The following is an 18,697-nucleotide window of genomic DNA, read 5'->3' as shown; positions in this document are numbered from 1 at the left end:
TAAAATATGAGAAAAACAAACAAATAAATGCATTATCAAGTGTACCTTCTAAAGGCAAAGAGGGATAATGAAAATATCTGACCGAGGGCAAAAGTATTAAAAAATTATCTTTTTTTAACAGTATTATTTTCTGCATGTAGCTGGCCAAGCCTATTTTAATTATTAAATCAATTTTGCCCCACAAATTCAGATTTTCTTTAAAAAATTCTATTACACAATTTATATATACAATACTTAAAGACTTTATAATTTACTTTTTCCTAAGTTCACACTTCTATGATTATAAATATATTTATGCAAATAAAAGAAATTTTAGAAGATTTTTATCTTACTTGCAGCAGCAATGAATGCACCATGTAATCGAAATGTAAGAAGAGGCTCTGGGAGATTTCTGAAAATGCAAATGCAAGTCATAAAAGATAATTTGAAATATTAATTAAAAATTTAGAATCATTAAGGTATAAATAATGATTCTAAATTTGTATTGACATTTAACTAATATGAGAGTGCTCCATAAATTTGTGCAAACTTCCAAAAATCATACTAAAAAACGTAATGCTTGAAAAAAAGTGCGGTATCCTAGAATGTGTTCAGAGAACATTTGGATTTTTTTACAAATTAAAAAAATGACCGATAAATGGCGCTCGCATGTCAAACTGAGATAGTTTACGCAAATCAATAAAACACAGCATAGAAACTTAACACAGGACGTCCCTGAAGAAAGGTATGGCAATCGCGAGGGCCATTTAATCTTAGGCTTATCTCTCAGTGAATGTATCTATGAGGAACGTCTTGACGGAATGCGCGACATAGGACGGGGCACTATCCTGCATGAAGGCGACGGCAGGTAACGCACGTGCTTGTTGTAAAGCAGGCACGGGCACACACACACAAGATACCATTTTGCAGTGACGGAACAGTTTTTTCTACTGGATACAAGGTAACATTCTTTTTAAAAAATAGGCCAAGAATGAAGGATGCGGTGAAAGCACACTAACAGTCACACGCGGAGAATGTAGCGGTTTGAACGCGTACTCACGTTTTGCGTATTAACGTCACCTTGGAATGAAAAGCAGGCTTCCTCTGCCCACATAATATAGAGCAACCATTGTGAGTCACGCTTCATTTGTGCAAGAGCCCATGTTGCAAAGGCCTGTCTTCGATTGGAATTTGCTGGCAATAATTGGTGAAATGCCCATATCTTTTTTCAAGATTCCGTGCAGAATGTTTCGGGAATTTCCGGTACTCTCTCAGGCTCACGTGCTCTGCTATTCCCTGTTGATGTCTCGGCTGCCAAATTTACCGACACTTCGTACAAGGACGCGGTCTGAATTGACGAACGGCCTGACACTTCGTAGACGATCCTCCATAAACCCGCTCCCTCAAAACGAAGTAGAAAATTCAGTATCACATTCAATGCAATAGGGCTTTTAATTGCCTTGATTCCTTACACAGTGCGGAAATTTCGCAATACTTTTGTTGTGGATTTACCGTTCTTATAGAAAAGTTTAACCATTAATGTTCAATATGGTAACGATGGCATGCTGCTTGCATTGTATGACTCATTCATGTTGAACTTTGTGTTTTATAGCTATTCTGATTTGCATAAACCGTCTCAGTTTGTCGTGTGATCGCCATTTATAGGTCATTTTTGAAGGGAAAAAAATCGAAAGAATTTTGAACATATTCCCACAAGCCGCAATTTTTTCGAGTATTACTTTATTATGATTTTTTGAAGTTTGCACGAATTTATGGCACACCTTGCATTTGTGTGAAGCTGCAATCCCTTAATTTTCATTTTCTCACTGTGTAATAGCAATATGATTATATTACTTCACCTGCTTGTGACCAGTATATTTTTAACTTACTACTGAAACATATTCTTTTGTGCGTTTCCCTTTAAGTACCTTTAGCTTCATATTAATAACCTTTTCGATCAATGGACGCCAGCATATTAATTTAACACAATTTAAATCAAACAAAATAAAGAGCAGGAATTCATAGTCTTAAATTTATCAGAAACCAAAACACACCAATAAAAATAAATACAGCTGCATAAATTTTTAAACAAAAGTTTCAAACTTATAACCTGTGAAAGCAAAAAGGTAAATGTATAAGAGTAATTTCTAAAGGTTATAAAGGTTAACAAAAATATCTTGAAACCATGACTGCAAACAAAAGAATTAAAAAAAAAAAAAACTTTCATTTTTTAGCAGTAGTCATAATCAATTTAGAGAAATTTAATTTTACCTTATTTATTTGTCTTAACATTTTAGAATACATTTTGCTTTATAAAAAAAATACATCTATAATAAATGAACTCTTAGTCTCTAAAAATTATTTGAAGTCTAAAAATTATACCAATGAAAAGACTTTGTAACCTATAATCATTCTGGATAAAAAGTATTAAGACATTTTATCAGACAATCCTATTAAATATAATTTCAGAAGATTAATTTTATTCTTAAAAATTTTTATGTAAAATACTAGATCAGCAATATGCTACTCTTTATGCTAAATCATAGCTTGGGTTTTTCCTAATAGTAGAAGGTAGAGATGCATAATCCACGATTTTTTGAATAACAAATAATATTGCTATTGTTATTTTTAAATATGCGTTCCAAATATCTGTTATTTCAATCATATTATTAATTAAAAATTATTACTTAATACTAAATATAAAATTTATTAATTGTAATTAATACTTAATTTACTAATTTAATTAACATGTGTTTGAATTAATTTATCTGTTTCAGCTTACTTCTTAAATTTTTTTTTCAAAACTATTTATTTAATTTATTTATTAGAGTGAACCATTTTCTGGAAAAGATGAGTTAAAAATATATGTCATTTCTTTAAAATGTTTACTTTAGTCCTATATTCTACCAATAGATGGCGCCAGCAGTAAACAGAGTACATGTAATCAAAGTCAATCATGTCACGAGCAATAAAAAATGATCTGTATGGAATAGTGCATCATCAAATACGAATATCAGTGACTTCGCACTTTCCAGTGAAGCCTCGTACTTTCCGGTGAAATCACCGCTCCGATAAATTTCAGTGATATGCAATTCAATGATACGATACGATAATTCCAATAACCGGTCCGTTCACTTTTCAATCCAATCACAGATTTCTTTCGAGAGCTTCCATTGGACAGATCGTATCGTCACCGCTCCGGCAAATTTCAGTGATATCGTATCGATTGTTAGTTTCTATCGTGATCCAAAACCTGTAATCGAAATATCATCAGTAAGATCATATCAAGGATTTGAATCACACCCCTCTTTGAAAAGTATTGATCACTTGTATTTGTGAATTTTTGATATTGGATACGTAATAACCGCTCTGAAAATATTCGTCATCCCTAGTAGAAGGGACGGAATTGAACAAGACATCTTGCATAAAAACTATGATACGGTGGAATGATGAAAATTTTAATTATACAGAAAAGCCAATAATTTAATATGAAACAATAAGCAAGGTATGACAGAATTTTAGAAACTAACAAAAACACATAAATTAAATAGGACCCACAAAATTTTTTTAACAATAATATTAAAAAAAAATGTTTTCAAATGTAATAAGAATAAAAAATGATCATAATCATTTTTTTTTTCTTATTTTATTAAGACTATTCGATCGATTCTGATTCAAAGGTTCATAATTTGCCTATTCAGTTAGTTTCTTTTGTTTCTATAGTTGAGAACATTTTCTTTTTTTTTAAACAGTGAAAGATGCTTAATATCATTCGTTTTATATTATTAAAAAAAAAACTCTGATCCCGAGGCGATATATTTACAAGTAGACAAAATTATTTGTTTTGAGTGATTACTATATCGTTTAATGTCATCAGTTTTGAAGTAGAGTTATTGGCCGATTCCTTATTTTCAATCAATGATTAGCTTTTTCGTAAATTTTTGTCTCCCTTGTAAGAAACATCTGGGTAGGCAATTTCCTCCATTGTCACAATACAACATTCAAATAATTTTGGGGTGGGGATGTTTTACCAATTTTACTTTTATATATATATTCATACAAAATTTGAAGAAGCAGTCGTCGAGTTTTTTAACGCATGTTATTCTTTAATATTTCACAGATATAAACTAGTTTTCAGCTTTTGTCAAAGTCGGCGCTCCAACCAACACACAAATTCGCAATGAATCAGAAAATTGGCAGCAAAAACGAATTCGTTACTATAGATGGTTGGTTCAAACTATGATGAAATCGGAAAAACGCCAGCTTCAAGTTAATTAATTGAGAACAAAAGTCAGCTGATTAGGCAACGGAGTATTAATGGATAGAAAAAGAAGGCGAAGGCCGAAATTCATGTCAACATGTACACTAAAAAGGCGGAGGAAAGTTAACTGTGTTATAAAGCCATGCCAAGCCACATTTATTTTTTCAAGGGTGGAAGTACAAAGGATCATAAAATTAGAAAGGAACTTGTAACTGTTTTATGCTGCTCTAACATGACTGGAGAGAAAAAGCAAATCTTAAAGGAAAAAATTTTTTTTAATTAAATTAAAGGAAAAAGTCACACTGATTCAAAGGTATAAAAAAACTACCGATTACTTCCCAAGTAACTTTGCTCTGATTATATATGTCATATTGAAAATACGGCTGCTGAAGTGGCCTTTTCAACTAAATTGTAAAATTCTATTTCTGATAAATAGCTGCACAGCTAAAACATAACAATGTTGTATTTTTTGTCAGTAAATACAACCAAGAGAAAAAAAATCCAATAAGAAAAGAAGAAATTATTCGGGCTTTAAAGGCATATAGTCCGCATAAAATGCAAGTCAGAATTTTAATTTTAGAAACAGTGAAGAAATTTGCAAATGATTTGGCAAAAAGACAAATCTTCAGGAAATGGTGCAGCTCTTATAAGTTCCTAGAATCGGTTATCAGCTGATACGTTCAGAAATTGCCTCGCTCACAGAGACGTCCGTGAAACACTAGATGAAAAATTTTAATTTGTCATTGAGCTCCCTAAATATATGCTAAAGGTAGAGTATGAAGGGTATATGCCTACTGGCGAGGACATTTCAATAGTCAGGCATGGAAATTTGCCATTTTTTATGAGCAGGATCAAACAATAAGCATTGATAATTCTGATAGGAAAAAATATGATGAAGAAAACCCTCCAACGAATGATGAAATGAAAAAGGCAATGGATACTTTGAAATGAAGCATCATTCAAAAGAACATTTTATAAAAATAAATAGCTGAAGTATAAAGAAATAATTGTCAAAAAGTAACAATTAATGAATCCTTTCAATTGCTATTAAATAAATTAAAGATACCCAGAGGTGATGTTTCCTTTTCTTTTCTCATGATGTGATAAAAATGTAATTAATCTTACCGAATTTAGTTATTGTAATCAAAATTCAGAAGTCCTACATTAAATAGCAACTGGTGTTTAAGAAATGGTTTATGCAAAAGACAAATTTGTATTCTTAATATAACAATAATAGGGAAGGTAGACCAAAGCACAAATTTGACAAACTCGAAAATATTTCTTCTCAAAATGAGTTAATCACCTCAGGAATCACCTTGTCTTTATGAGTTAATCACCTCAGGAATCACCTTGTCTTTATGAGTTAATCACTTTAACAAATGAAAGTGGAATGCAACTGACAGTGGAAAAAGTTCTTAATAGAAACAGGTATTACGGTATAATAAAATGTATTCTTAAACAAGTAATTTCTAAGATTCATAAATTACAATCTTTCTAAAAGAAAAAAAATATATCTATAATATTAATCAAAGATATCACTATAACACTCATGGAAACTTTTACCTAAAAAAGTTCTTAAGTGCACTAGTAACAGTTTTCAATTCATATTCATCTTCATCCAATGATGCCAAATTAGATCCTTTATTTTCTAAAAAGTAAATAAATAAAAATCTTCTAGTCATTTATATTATAACTGAAATGGCATAATATAATACAGAATGTCAATATACTGAACGAAGTTAATTTCTGTAAACTGCAAATGTAAGATCTTACGGGCAGTGACGTAGCGAATATAAATAACACCAGGTCATAATACAAATTTTTCCGCCTTATATATACATTTCTTATATCGGGAGATTATTAAAAAAAAACTATAATGATATATGACACCGTAATTATCAAACCGTTCACAGGAACAGAATAAAATTTTGGTTCAAGGTGTTTGGAGATATGCGTTCAAGAATCATGAAAAACAACGTTTAAACTGTAATAGTTACAGCAAAATTTCAAAAGGACACACCAACTTTTTTTTTATTGGTATGTGTTTTACATAGCAAAAAAAAAAAAAAAAAACTATAAATAGAAACTGTACTTGTTTCACGAAAAGCGCTAGACACTAAGCTATCACAATCACTAGACAGACTAAGCAGAAAAGAAAAAACAACTATGGTGTCCCTAACTGAGGCGTGAAATTCAACAGATTCCTTTCGGCATGGCATGTGCTTTGGTTCTAGGCACCATCTGGCAGCTACAAAGCGGCATCATGTAGAAAAGTAGATCAAGTAGAAAATTTGTGAAACACCATTAAATGTTTTGCTTTCTGTTGCTTCTCTACTGTTGTTGGTTATTTTCTCTTTTCTTCCTAGTCAGTGTAGCGTTGGTGATTTTCATGCTATAAGTACCGTTCCAACGCTATATATTGGGTGTATTTGTTTTTTTGCTATGGAGAACACGTTTCAATAATAATAATAAAAACGTTGGTGTCGCTATTTGAAAATTTTGTCACTGTAATTATAAGAACTTAACTGTTGTTTTTCATATGATTTTTGAGTGCATACCTAAAAATGACTTGAACCCCAATTTTATACCGTTCCTATGAACAGTATGGTAGTTACGGTCTCGTATATCGATAGTTTTTTTTTATACTCACCCGGTGTATATTTATCTTATATTTCTTTCAAATATTACATCAATGCTTTGTTTCTTAGGCGCCTCCTATGACTGGCGCTGGGGCATTTATACCCAATTGCCCTATCAGTAAACAAATATTAGAAAAAAAAAATCTTTATTACATTAGATCAAAAAATTAAGGAACAGTAAAATTTTGCCAGAAAAAATATTCTGAAAGAGTTTTATATTATTGAAGGCATAAATTATACGATAACCTAACCTAACAACAACAACCTAAAGCAAAATTATAATGCACAAAATAAATTTATAGATATAAAGTGAGATATAGACCACAAAAAAAAACCATTTATGCTTTTTAGAAGGACAAGTAAAGTTATTTAAAAAGTTTAATTACATTTTCTTTTATGAAAATTTAGAAAGGTAAATGCCCATCTTCAATTGATATCAATAAACCACATTAAGATAAGATAAAAATCTTATGCATATAATGCATTTATCATATTGTCTTTCATTGATAAGCTTTTGTGTGGTTTAGATGCCTATCACATAATTCAAGATTTTTCAATATTTTTTTAATCAACCAGTAATACCTATAACCCATACATTGTGATTTCTTTCTATCTTTTTTTCTTGAAAGTTGATCACCCTGAAGAAATTCTTTCCATTTAAATTTCAATGAAGAATATTGTTTATCGAAATTTTTTGCTTCATGATGGGTTTTTTAATGAATACGATCAACATAAAATTCAATAAATATTCTTAAGAAACTTTCCTGAGAAAAACCGTTGAACAAAAACATTCATTTTACTATTTGCTTACTCTTCACGGACAAAATCCTGAATTTTACATAAGATATAGATTTTATCAAAAAAGCAACAATTTTCCATTCTGGAGAGAAAAATTATTGAAATGTTTTTAGTAAGCAAAATAAACTAAAAATATATTGTTTTCTCATTAATTTATTGTAGAATCATTATATTTTGATTCACCATTTACAGAATATAATGAAAAAGTTATCATAATCATTTAAATTCTTAAAATTATATAATTTGGTTAGTTCACAATTCGTTTAAATGCGCATTTAATGTTTCTCTTTTGGGGTTAACTTATAATGGATTCACTAGTTGAATGAGAAAAAATGTAAAACATGGAATAAATGTGCTTACCTAGAGCAACTTGCGTTAATTTTGCAACTTTTGAATTTACACCTACAAGTCTATATAAGCCTTGGTCTAATAGTCCTTTTGATTCTATAAAATTTATACACCATTGCACAAATGCAAAACCAGCGTCATCCAAAGAAACTTCAAGAGAAAAGAAAATTGACATCTTATATACAAATATGATATTTAGCAATTTTTGTTTAAAATGAAAAGAAAAATGAAAATAGGTACATACATCCATCTTGTTTCATATTTTTCCCAGCTGAATTATGTATCTATGGAATATAAAATAAATTTATAAGGAAATTATAGCTAAATTAGCAATATGAAAGAAAGAGTGATTAAAAATAATAAGCTTATATCATTTTTAAAAGATAGTATATTTTAACAATCAAAATACAAGCTTCAAACTGAAAAATTAAAGCACATTAAAATAAAAACTACGATTTTAAGAAGAATACGAAAAATAAAGAAAGAATAAAGTTTGAAATTGTTTTTGTTCTAAATACAAAAGTATTAATCTTTTAGTAGCTAATTATAACGAAACTTCCTTGTTTGACATTACAACATTGAAAGAAGTACTTTCCATATAAAGAGAGATTTTCGGAAAGCGCGTAATCTTTTCCTTCCTGTTTTATCTGCAAAAGACTCATTTAACTATTTCCCCTTAGTTAGAAGTAGGAAGATTAGTTCCATTAATTATCAGCTGTATGACTTTTTAGATAAGATTTTACATATGCAAAATTGTAGTAATTTCAAGCTGAATTATCTGATAAAAATTTATGTTTTTTCATCAAGAATGAACAATTTTCCCTCCTGGTGTAATTATTCAACGCTCTTTCTTTAGAATTCATTCCTTTTTCAAGAAGAGAAATGTGAGTTACATATTTTCATTTCAGGTGTACTTTATGATGTAACAAGCAAATCCTCCTGTTTTAAAATAAAATAAATGTGCACAAAGAGATTTTACGTAGTTTAGCGTTTTAAAGTTTCCCTTTTCAAATTAAAAATAACTGCAATAGAATGGAAAACTATCTCTTAGCCAAACTTGGAAAATTTCAATAGCTTATTAATTTGCGATTTGTGAGCATTTTGCTTATCATTTAATATTATCACTAATAGATGTCAAATAAAGAGTGTTTTTAAATACCTTTATAATTAATACTCTGGTTTTTAGTAGATCAGATCAATTTTCGTTTATTTGTCCGGATTTAGTAGAATGTATCAAGAGAACAAACATTGCAGAAATGATTAACATACTAACGTTTCAATTCACTTTTAATAAAACCTGCAGTGCCCCTCATGTTAGCAAAAATAGTATCTACAATGCCTATGTTCTGCAAAATTAGAATGTTCTATATCATTTAAACTTTTATAACTTACAAAATGTATTAATGAACCAACACTTACAAGCTCCTTTCCATCCATAGCATCTAACCATAGTCGTCTATCTTCATCGGACAAAGCTTGAAATGTAAATAAAATGGATTTATCTTCAGGTATTACATCAAAGCAAAAGCGTTTATCAATGGAATCATTCCTATTTAGAAATAATTTAATAGCATTAGTGTATTAAATAAGTTAACATTCAACAACAAAATAAATGGCGGACAAATTAAACAGAATGTTAAAAAAATAAGTTGCAAATAAGTAAATTGAACTGTTAATTAAAAAAAGGTAATGGCCTAAGTTAAGCCAAGAAATTAAAAATTTCATTCTACCCATGCCATTTTTTTGGAAAGTTGCATTAGATTCGTATTATAGACAAAAAATACAAAAAATACCATTATATTGAAAAGATGTATATAGCTGCAACTACTGGAATGATAAAATAACTTAAAAACAATTCCTAAGAAAAATTATAAAATTAGTGCGAATAGAAGGTTTGTGATCACTTGTTTCATGAAAAACAATAAATAAACAAAGCTGCCTCAAACTTATTAATGATAGTCTGACATAAAAATTAAAGGCAAAAATCCTCTCAAAGGAAATTTTTTCAAATATTTCTGTAAGATTTTAGGGGGCAAAAATGCATTCTTAAAACTGATTTTTATAGATCAACTAAGTATCAAAATCATACAGTTAATATACGGTGGATACAGAAAACTGAAAAAAATTCTCAGCCTAAACTTGCAAAATTTCCATGACTGATGGCTACTAATTATATTAGTTTCCTGGCTTTCTTCCTACTTAAAATTACTGCATGCATACATACAATATAAAAAACACTTATGAGTTATTTAATACGAAAAATAATATATTTCCATGAAATTTAATTTTTTATTTTTATAATTATTAATTATTTATATTATTTATTTTATAATTATTTAATTTTTTATAATTATTAAATTAACATATTATCTTTCATATATGGAAAAAATACTGGACATTTTAACAAAATGCTTTGCTTCTAAAACTGCATAAGAATTCTAAGAAATATTAAAATTTCTCTTTGTCACACAAGTTAAATTATTTTAACAGTAAAAACTATGATCTTTGCTTAGAATTTTAAAATCATACAAAAGTTAATTAATTAGTGTTCTTTGTTTAAGTACCAGAATTATATGTTGTAGCTTAAATATAAAAATAATATGATTATACATACTTAATAATATATATTTTAACAAAGAAAGATTCAGGCAAGCAAACAAACAAACAAACAAAAAACAGTCAAAATATTACTTCAAATCTTTTCTTTAACAAATCCCAAGAAATTGCTTTAATCAAAAAATTATGATTTATAAATGAATAAATTTTTTTAAATCAAATTTATCATTACAAATAATGCTATGCATATATTAATTTAAAGATAATAACTTGACTCATGTAACAAACAATAAATGCTTACTTATCACAATTAAAATGAGAAAATTTTCAAATAATAATCAATTATTAATCGCTAAACTTAAATCTCAAGGTTTGCTATTTCTTCCTCCATCCCCCGCCCCCTCTTTTTTGCTTTTCACTCTGACTTGATATTCCACTTTAATTTTTTTTTCAGCTTTTTGCAGGGTGTGTAGTGTAAAATGGATGCAAAAAGTAAGCACTTTAAAAACTTTTTAAGCTCCTCAGCGAAAAAAATTAAACACTTTCATACATGCATGAATATATAAACTCAAGAATTTTTTTTGTCTTACAATAAATTATAACTTTTATAGAAAAATTTTAAAATAATACCTGTTTTTAAAAGTTTTCTTAAATTTTAATGATTGATTAAAAAACAACTTTTCACATTTTAATCAATGTTTAGATGTTGAATCCAACCTTATCTTTTATTTAAATTGACAACATTTTCTTCAGCAACAATTAATACAAAGAAACTGAAAATTTGAATTAAGAGCGAATTGAATCGAATAGATTGAAATAATTGGTAAATTTTAAAAAAAAATGGTTTGCAAAATTATTTTCACAAGACATAGGGCGAAAAAAAATTAATGCTAATTTTACCAAAAAGAAAAAAAAAACCTATAATCAATTACGTACTTATTCAGAAAACTTAATTTATTAATACTAGATAAAGCTGACAGGTTTTTATCAGAATAATTTTAAATTTAAATTAAAATAATTTTTAATAATAAAATATATATATAAATAACTTCTACGTCTTAATAATTTTTATTTTTTATCAGTACAATTAAAAAAAATTGCACATTAAAAAATTAACTGACTACCAAAAGTAACTGAAAACCCATTAACTTTCACAAAATTTTAAAAAATGGTTAGATAATATATCAATTAAAGTGCTTTAAAACTTGTTCAAAATGAACTTCTTCAACAACTATACAAAATTCTATTATTTTAACAATATTTGAGAATAGGCGCTCGAGTTTATTATTTGTGATGCAAAGACAAGCTTTCTGAATTCGTTGGTAAAGATCGAGGGCATGTAATGCCAAAGCCAATTCATTCCTTAGTTCAGTCATATTAACCGATATGTTTAAATTAATCAATAAATTAAAATTAGCACTGATATATTTCAGGAATAATATATATCACGAAAGATTATTAATAGAGCAGAATCAGAAATAATAACGCTTTTTTTTTATCTTCCTCTAAATTATAAAAAATGATCAGATAATGCATATATTAGAGTGCTTAAAAACTTTTTCAAAATGAACAGCTTCAACAGCTATACAAAGTTGTGTACTTTTAATAATATTAGGGGGTAGACGATCGAGTTCATCGTTTGTAACTTAAGGACAGGTTTCTGGAATTCGTTGGCGAAGATTTACAGAACAGATAATGACATAGTTAATTCCTTCCTTAGCTCAGACATACTACCAATAAAACCTAACTGAATATATTGGTCACCATTCAACATACTGTTGTAGAAAATGGAACCAACCGAATAGTTTATAAAAATTCCACATGATAAATTTATAGAAGAATGCCACTGGTGATGAATCGCTAGCACGATTTTTACTTTTCCAATAGCCATAGTTTTGAAGAATAATGTCTCTTTGCAATTAAAGCAACATTTGTCTGTCCAAAATATATTTCTCAGAAAAAAAAGTGATTTCAATTGAAGTAGAGTCTGAATGTAAAATTCTAGAAGTCGATCATGTGGTTGTTCATGTAACTGTTGTATCAGACCATGGACTGCAAGAATACTGCATAGATGTCAGTTATTACGTCGAAACATTTTCCATACTGTCAATTTTGGAATGTAGATATCTGGACTGACTGCTCATGCACTAGACTGATGGAAGCCAGAAAAATAAGCTGAAAATGTCAATTTCTGCATCACATGTAAAACAGCTCATCTTCTCCCTTCCTCTCCATGAAAGTAAGTAGTGTTGTAAACAAGCTTTTTCCAAGAAGGTTGTTGGAAATTTAGAAAACGACATCTGCATTCTCCTACAATTAAGCTGGCATTACGAGTATATACAACATAAATCGCCAGCATATCAAACTTAACTTGTTGCTGAAATATGTAATTCTTTTAGAAAGCATACAAAAGTGAGCAAAGAATTTTATTCTCGTATTCGGAATTCCAGAACCTCTCTCAGATATCTTGAATGTTCAGTTTATCTTCCCTTCTTTACAAAGTCGGTCAACCTAAGTAAACAATATTTCGCACGATTAGCAAATTTCTTTGAAATCATAATGATTGAATTATGTACTACTAGACAAATATTGACATGCGACAGTTTTTCTGTAGTGAATGAATCTGCATTTCTGAAATAACTGTTTTCATCTAAATTTGTGACTAGTCACTCGAAAATTAAAAACAAGCATATCTCCGCAAATTTTGTAGATTGAAATGTGAAACTGTGTTTGGATAGATGAACGTAAGAAAAACGTTTTACTAATTGACATTTTTACAGTATGGGGGAGGCGTACAAAATTTTTATTTAACCTTCTACTATTAACCTCTACAGCAGCCAAAGTATTTTTATACAATTGCCCCTCATTTAATTAAACTTTGTAATTGGAGGGGGATAAAAGCTTGCTCCACTGTTTTTGGGCACCCAGTATAGTGTGAGAATGTGCGCTAATCAGGCTGTTTTAAAGAATATAAATATGTCAAGAAAATCACACAAAACACAAAGGTTTCAAAAACATTTCTCCAAATGAAATATTGCATAAGACAATTTTAATTTTTTTTTCTTTAAAAGCATTGCAAAAAGAAGAAGAAAAATTTAGTTTAAATAAATTACTAGCAAAATGAGCAATAATCAAACAAAAAAAACACAATACAGTTATGCATTTGTAAAAAAACATTTATTAAGAAAACTTTCTGCAATATGTTTCATTTAAAATGGGAGCATTTTGCTCCTAAGCTGTTATTAATTATTACTCGGACTCGGGGTAGTGTCAGTCGCCTGCAGTGGTTTTCCAATAAACAGAAAGAAATGAAATTAATAGCTGTGACTTAGATAAGATTTTAAATTTTAAAAAGAAGATATCAAAAATAAAGAAATAAGACCAATACTTATTTGTAAAATTTGAAATAAGCTCAATATAATATGTTTCATGAAAATGTAATAGATTTTAGCTAGATAGATAGCTTACATTTTATATGTAGAGAGAGGATATATATTTATCTTAAAAGAATCAGCTAAATATTTAGCTCACATCAATATAATCTAAAAAGAGCATTAAAATTTGTTCAATAGTAGCTTTTTTTTAAAGTATAATAACTATTGACAAACGGTATTTAAAATGAATAAAACAAAAGGAAATAATTAAAAAGAACATTGATAGGAATTGATTTACCCAATACATTCTTTCACGGTAATGGTTTCTCCATTCATCTGAAAACAGGAAGTATTAACATATTTAGCATATATACATTAATAGCAAATATCTTCATAAGAATTTTTTTACATATAGAATAAAATCTATTAATTAGATAACTATTAGAAAGATCAGAAAAGATATTAAAAAATTTCCAATACTCTCTTCATTTTTAATGTACAAAAGTGGTATGGAAATCAAATTTGAAAATAGAAACAACTTATAAATCATGTTTATACTTGTAATTCAGATATCGTTTGGTTTAAGTTCAATAAGATTTAAATTTTTCAACAGCACACAATAAAATTTTTAAATAGTATAATATTTTATAATGTCAAACTACTTTGGTTCGCAACATAGTGAGTTAGCAGCATTCTTGTTAGAAGTAAAGCTTTAAAAGTTTGAATTTGAGCTACCATAAAGCAAAATTCCAACATTTCGCCATTTTTTAAAACTAATTTATAAGCTTCGATTGGCACTTTGTGTGTGTGTGCGCGCGCGTGCGTGTGTGAAATCGTAAATAAAATCCTATCCTATGGCTCGTTTAAAATTATGGGCCAAATCTAATTGAATTACAAACGCCGGATCGAACTTGCATGGGATCCGAAGCCCAACCACAACTCCATCTCTGATACACTTATATGCAAATCATGTATAGTACCAACATCTCAATATTTAGTTACAAAAAAAATGTTTTTTTTTGTGTAAAATCACGTTTTATAGAATGACACCTATATAGATAAACTTAAAAAGTAAAACCTTACACAAATATAAAATTTGATCCAAATCGTTCAAGCCATATCCGATATACACTGTGTGTGTGTGTGTGTGTGTGTGTGTGTGTGTGTGTGTGTGTGTGTGTGTGTGTGTGTGTGTGTGTGTGTGTGTGTGTGTGTGTGTGTGTGTGCGCGCGCGCGCGTGCAATGATATTTTAAACTAATTTCAATTTAATTAATTTCCAAGGTTTTATCTTAATTTAGCCCATAACAACTTCATTCTAAAATATTCTCTTATTTCATGATACAATTCCACTTTCTCTACTTAATTAATTTAAGAGAAGCTTTGTAAAATTGCTGAATCGGCTAAGAGCCTAACTTTCCTACAGTCCGAGTGAAGGACTAGAAAAATTTCCAATAAGCAAATTCTTTTTTAAAAGATCCCTGTGTTTCCTCTGCCTTGTCAAAGCGTGTAGCAAATATCCCTATCGAAATCTTAATATATTAGAACTGTAAAGACATATTTTCCCTATCCATATTTCAGGTTATATAAGACCAGGGATAAAATGTTCAAGAGCTTTTTCCTCATTTCTTTGTGTTGTGTGTGTTGCTCGTCGCTCCTGCTTGTAAATAATGCGTGCTTCTCCAAGATGAAATAAAATGACGTCACGAAATCGAAGTCTCTTCACTGTCTTCGAAATTGCATTCTGCTTCACATAAAATAATGCTTATATATATATAGTATAAAATGAAATCTCCTGAAAGAGTCTGTATGTTTGAAAGAAAAAAGCTTGAGAAATAATTAAATGATATTGGAGCTATTTATACCATTTTGCAGAGTATTTATTGGGGAACGTTTTAGTATATTGAAGTCATATCAAAATTTAAAAAAAATGAGTTTTATATTATTTTCCTACTACGACTCGAGCATGCATAAAACAGTAGTATCTGTGCTTTGCAAATGCGAAAACCTCAAACTGCACATGCGCAAATAGCAAGAGCTCTGGTATGCATATGTGATACATTTCTTTGTTTACGTCTGATTTTAAACAGCGAATCAAAATTCATTATGCCCCCCAAAAAAGGAAATCCAACCTTGGCCGTAGCACATTAAATGTCAAAACGCTTCGTTTGTTGCGCGATAATAAAAATGTAAAAGAAGGAAACACTCAATTAGCGAATATCAGAGAAAGAATGTCCACACTTAGGGAAGGAGATCTCTTCTGTTGAGCGAAGTAACAATCTCTCTTTAAATCGCACTGCAATTGAATTACAGAGACAGAATGAATTTCATAAGGAACAAAGTGATCTCTCAGCCAATACAGTTTACAAAGAAATATTATGAAACAAGCTGAATTTTATTTTCACATCAGATTATACAGAATGGATAAACAAATGTGGAACAGTGGGTATAATGTTTTATTTGTATATTTTTAAATTTTAAAACAGCTTTTCTAATATATATTTTTATTGAATTGTTTTGAATATGAACATATCATATTTTTACCTTTTTAACAGTCTAAATATTTCTGAATGTGTGCTATAAATAATTGCTTTGTAGTTATTTTTAATGATTTCTAAATATATTTTTATGCTTGTTTGATGTTGCGTGACATGCCCATATCATACCGGATGGAGGCTAGACTTAAATTTAAAGCTAATTTCTTCTTGCCACACGCAACAATATATATATATATACATACACAAGAATTGCTCGTTTAAAGTTATAAGGTTTTTGAAGTGAAGTGACAGTACTTCTATTTTTTGAATTAAAAATATCAATAAAAATTTCAGAAAATTCAAGTACTTTTAGTAAATCTTTTTTTCTCATTTACCATTTATCCTATGAAATTCTACTTTTAAAATGCAAATATGCGTATAGTAGATACACAGCTGTACTATAAAAATAATGAAGAGATAGCTAAATTGTAACCTGAAAAATAAATTATATGTAAGAAACTTGAGCTGTTAAAAAAAAAACAGAAAAACGAATGAACAAGTACCAAGAAAGTTATAGAAATGTAAGCACATTTCACTTACAATTTTTCCTACAGTCTGAGAATATGGCATCATTGAAAATTTTTTCTGATACTTTTGATATTGACAGAAATGTTTTGTCCAAGTTGTTCCAAGGGCTTCTGTAAAATTATTAATAAATAAAACATAAAAACCACACAAAAATAAGTCTTAACAACTGTAAATCCATAAAATACAATGGATTAGTAAACCATTAAGCTACAACTAAAACATGTAGAAAAGAAAATAATAGAGATTATCCAATTGATCAGTTCAGCAACAATAGATGACATCAAAACTAAGTTCTTCTAGCAATTTCGCATTCAAGAAAATCTCAAATCATAACCAGCTCAACAAATCTTCAAACTAGAAGAAAATTTTTGTTTAGGAACCTCCCTTAGTTACATTGGATAACAATAATAATCCCTCTCATACAAACAAAATCAAAAAAAAAAAAGAAAAGAAAAGAAAAGAAAAAAGAAAGAAAGAAAAGAAAAAGAGAGAAAGAAAGTTGCAGGTGATACAAAACACAATGTTTATCGAATATTTACTAATGAGTAAACTACGTTTGTTTCTATTTAAATTGAAAGTTATAAAAATATTTATAAAAAATTATCAATGAAAATTTTTTATAAAAAAAGTCTTTGTTATAAGATTAAATTATATAAAAAAGATCAACACAGTAAATAATCGCCTGCCGTTGAGTGGAAGAGTAAAACTGAGAAGAAAATAAATCTCTGGATAGCTCCTTTCGACATCCGCACTCATTAAAAGATGAACTCCTGAAGAATTTTGGACAAATTCTTCATTAATCTGGGAAAACTTTTAACAAAGAAATGAGTTAATAAGATTCTCAATCTCATAGCCAAATTGCTTTAACAAATCTTTAATGAGAATTTGTTCAAGATTAATTTTGTAAATTTTATAGGGTGTTTCTTCCTAAAAGACTGAATCAAGTAGAAATCCTAAAACACATAGAAACCTAAATTACACAATTCTTCGATGAGGCAGTTTGTACAGACTTTTCTATATTGTCAAATTATTGTTACTATGGACTATAATTTCCGTCTTAAAATATAATCCATAGATTGAATAAAAGATAGCTTTCAGAATAATATTTGTTTCAAGTATTTATGAATAAAATCTGTTTTATGCAATAATTTCAAATCAGATAAAATATTAAGTAAAAGATCGTTTTGATGGCTATGGCAACTTCACAATTAAGTTTCAAATAATAAACAGAATAGTCTGAAACAAAAAGTATGGATGTATCATAAATTGCACATGTATACACATTAAAAAAAAAAAAAATCTGAATAATGGTATTTATGAAATCAGCAATAACGGAAAGTACAGTAAAAATGGCCAAGGACAGATGATTCTATTTTACTATAATAGTAAAAAGGCTTTCAGAATATAATTAGAAAGAGCCCCTCAAAAATAAATAAAAATATTTTGTTTGCAACACAATACTACACAAATACTAAGAGGGTAACTTACTTTTTTCCATTAAGAAGAGATAGCCCTGCCTTGTATACATTTTATTTAAAACGCCTGGATCTTGAGCTTTCTATTTTGAATTGAAACAAGCATTAACAGAAAATGAAAATGAAAACAAAGCAAATTAGAAAACAAAAAAAAAACTGTCAGCATAGGTAGTTTTAAACAAATACAGAAGCAAACAAGGGAAA

At 28.9% G+C, this 18,697-nt stretch overlaps 1 protein-coding gene across 1 annotated transcript in view; it reads right to left on the bottom strand.

The window, feature by feature from the left end:
• The window catches only part of LOC129959451 (rho GTPase-activating protein 26-like), a 77,709-nt gene that overhangs the window by 27,668 nt on the left and 31,344 nt on the right, over positions 1–18,697 (bottom strand). Inside the window, exons 10-17 of the mRNA XM_056072284.1 lie at positions 18,507–18,576; positions 17,031–17,128; positions 14,254–14,291; positions 9,445–9,574; positions 8,270–8,309; positions 8,038–8,175; positions 5,804–5,888; positions 333–391 (exon numbers count right to left, since the gene is read on the bottom strand). Coding sequence (XP_055928259.1) covers positions 333–391; positions 5,804–5,888; positions 8,038–8,175; positions 8,270–8,309; positions 9,445–9,574; positions 14,254–14,291; positions 17,031–17,128; positions 18,507–18,576 — 658 coding nt within the window. The remainder of the gene's footprint in view (positions 1–332; positions 392–5,803; positions 5,889–8,037; positions 8,176–8,269; positions 8,310–9,444; positions 9,575–14,253; positions 14,292–17,030; positions 17,129–18,506; positions 18,577–18,697) is intronic.

Source organism: Argiope bruennichi, chromosome X1 (assembly GCF_947563725.1).
Source record: "Argiope bruennichi chromosome X1, qqArgBrue1.1, whole genome shotgun sequence".
Classification (NCBI taxonomy): Eukaryota; Metazoa; Arthropoda; class Arachnida; order Araneae; family Araneidae; genus Argiope; species Argiope bruennichi.
The sequence above is the reverse complement of the archived record's forward strand: the minus strand, read 5'-3'. Positions and strand labels throughout refer to the sequence as shown.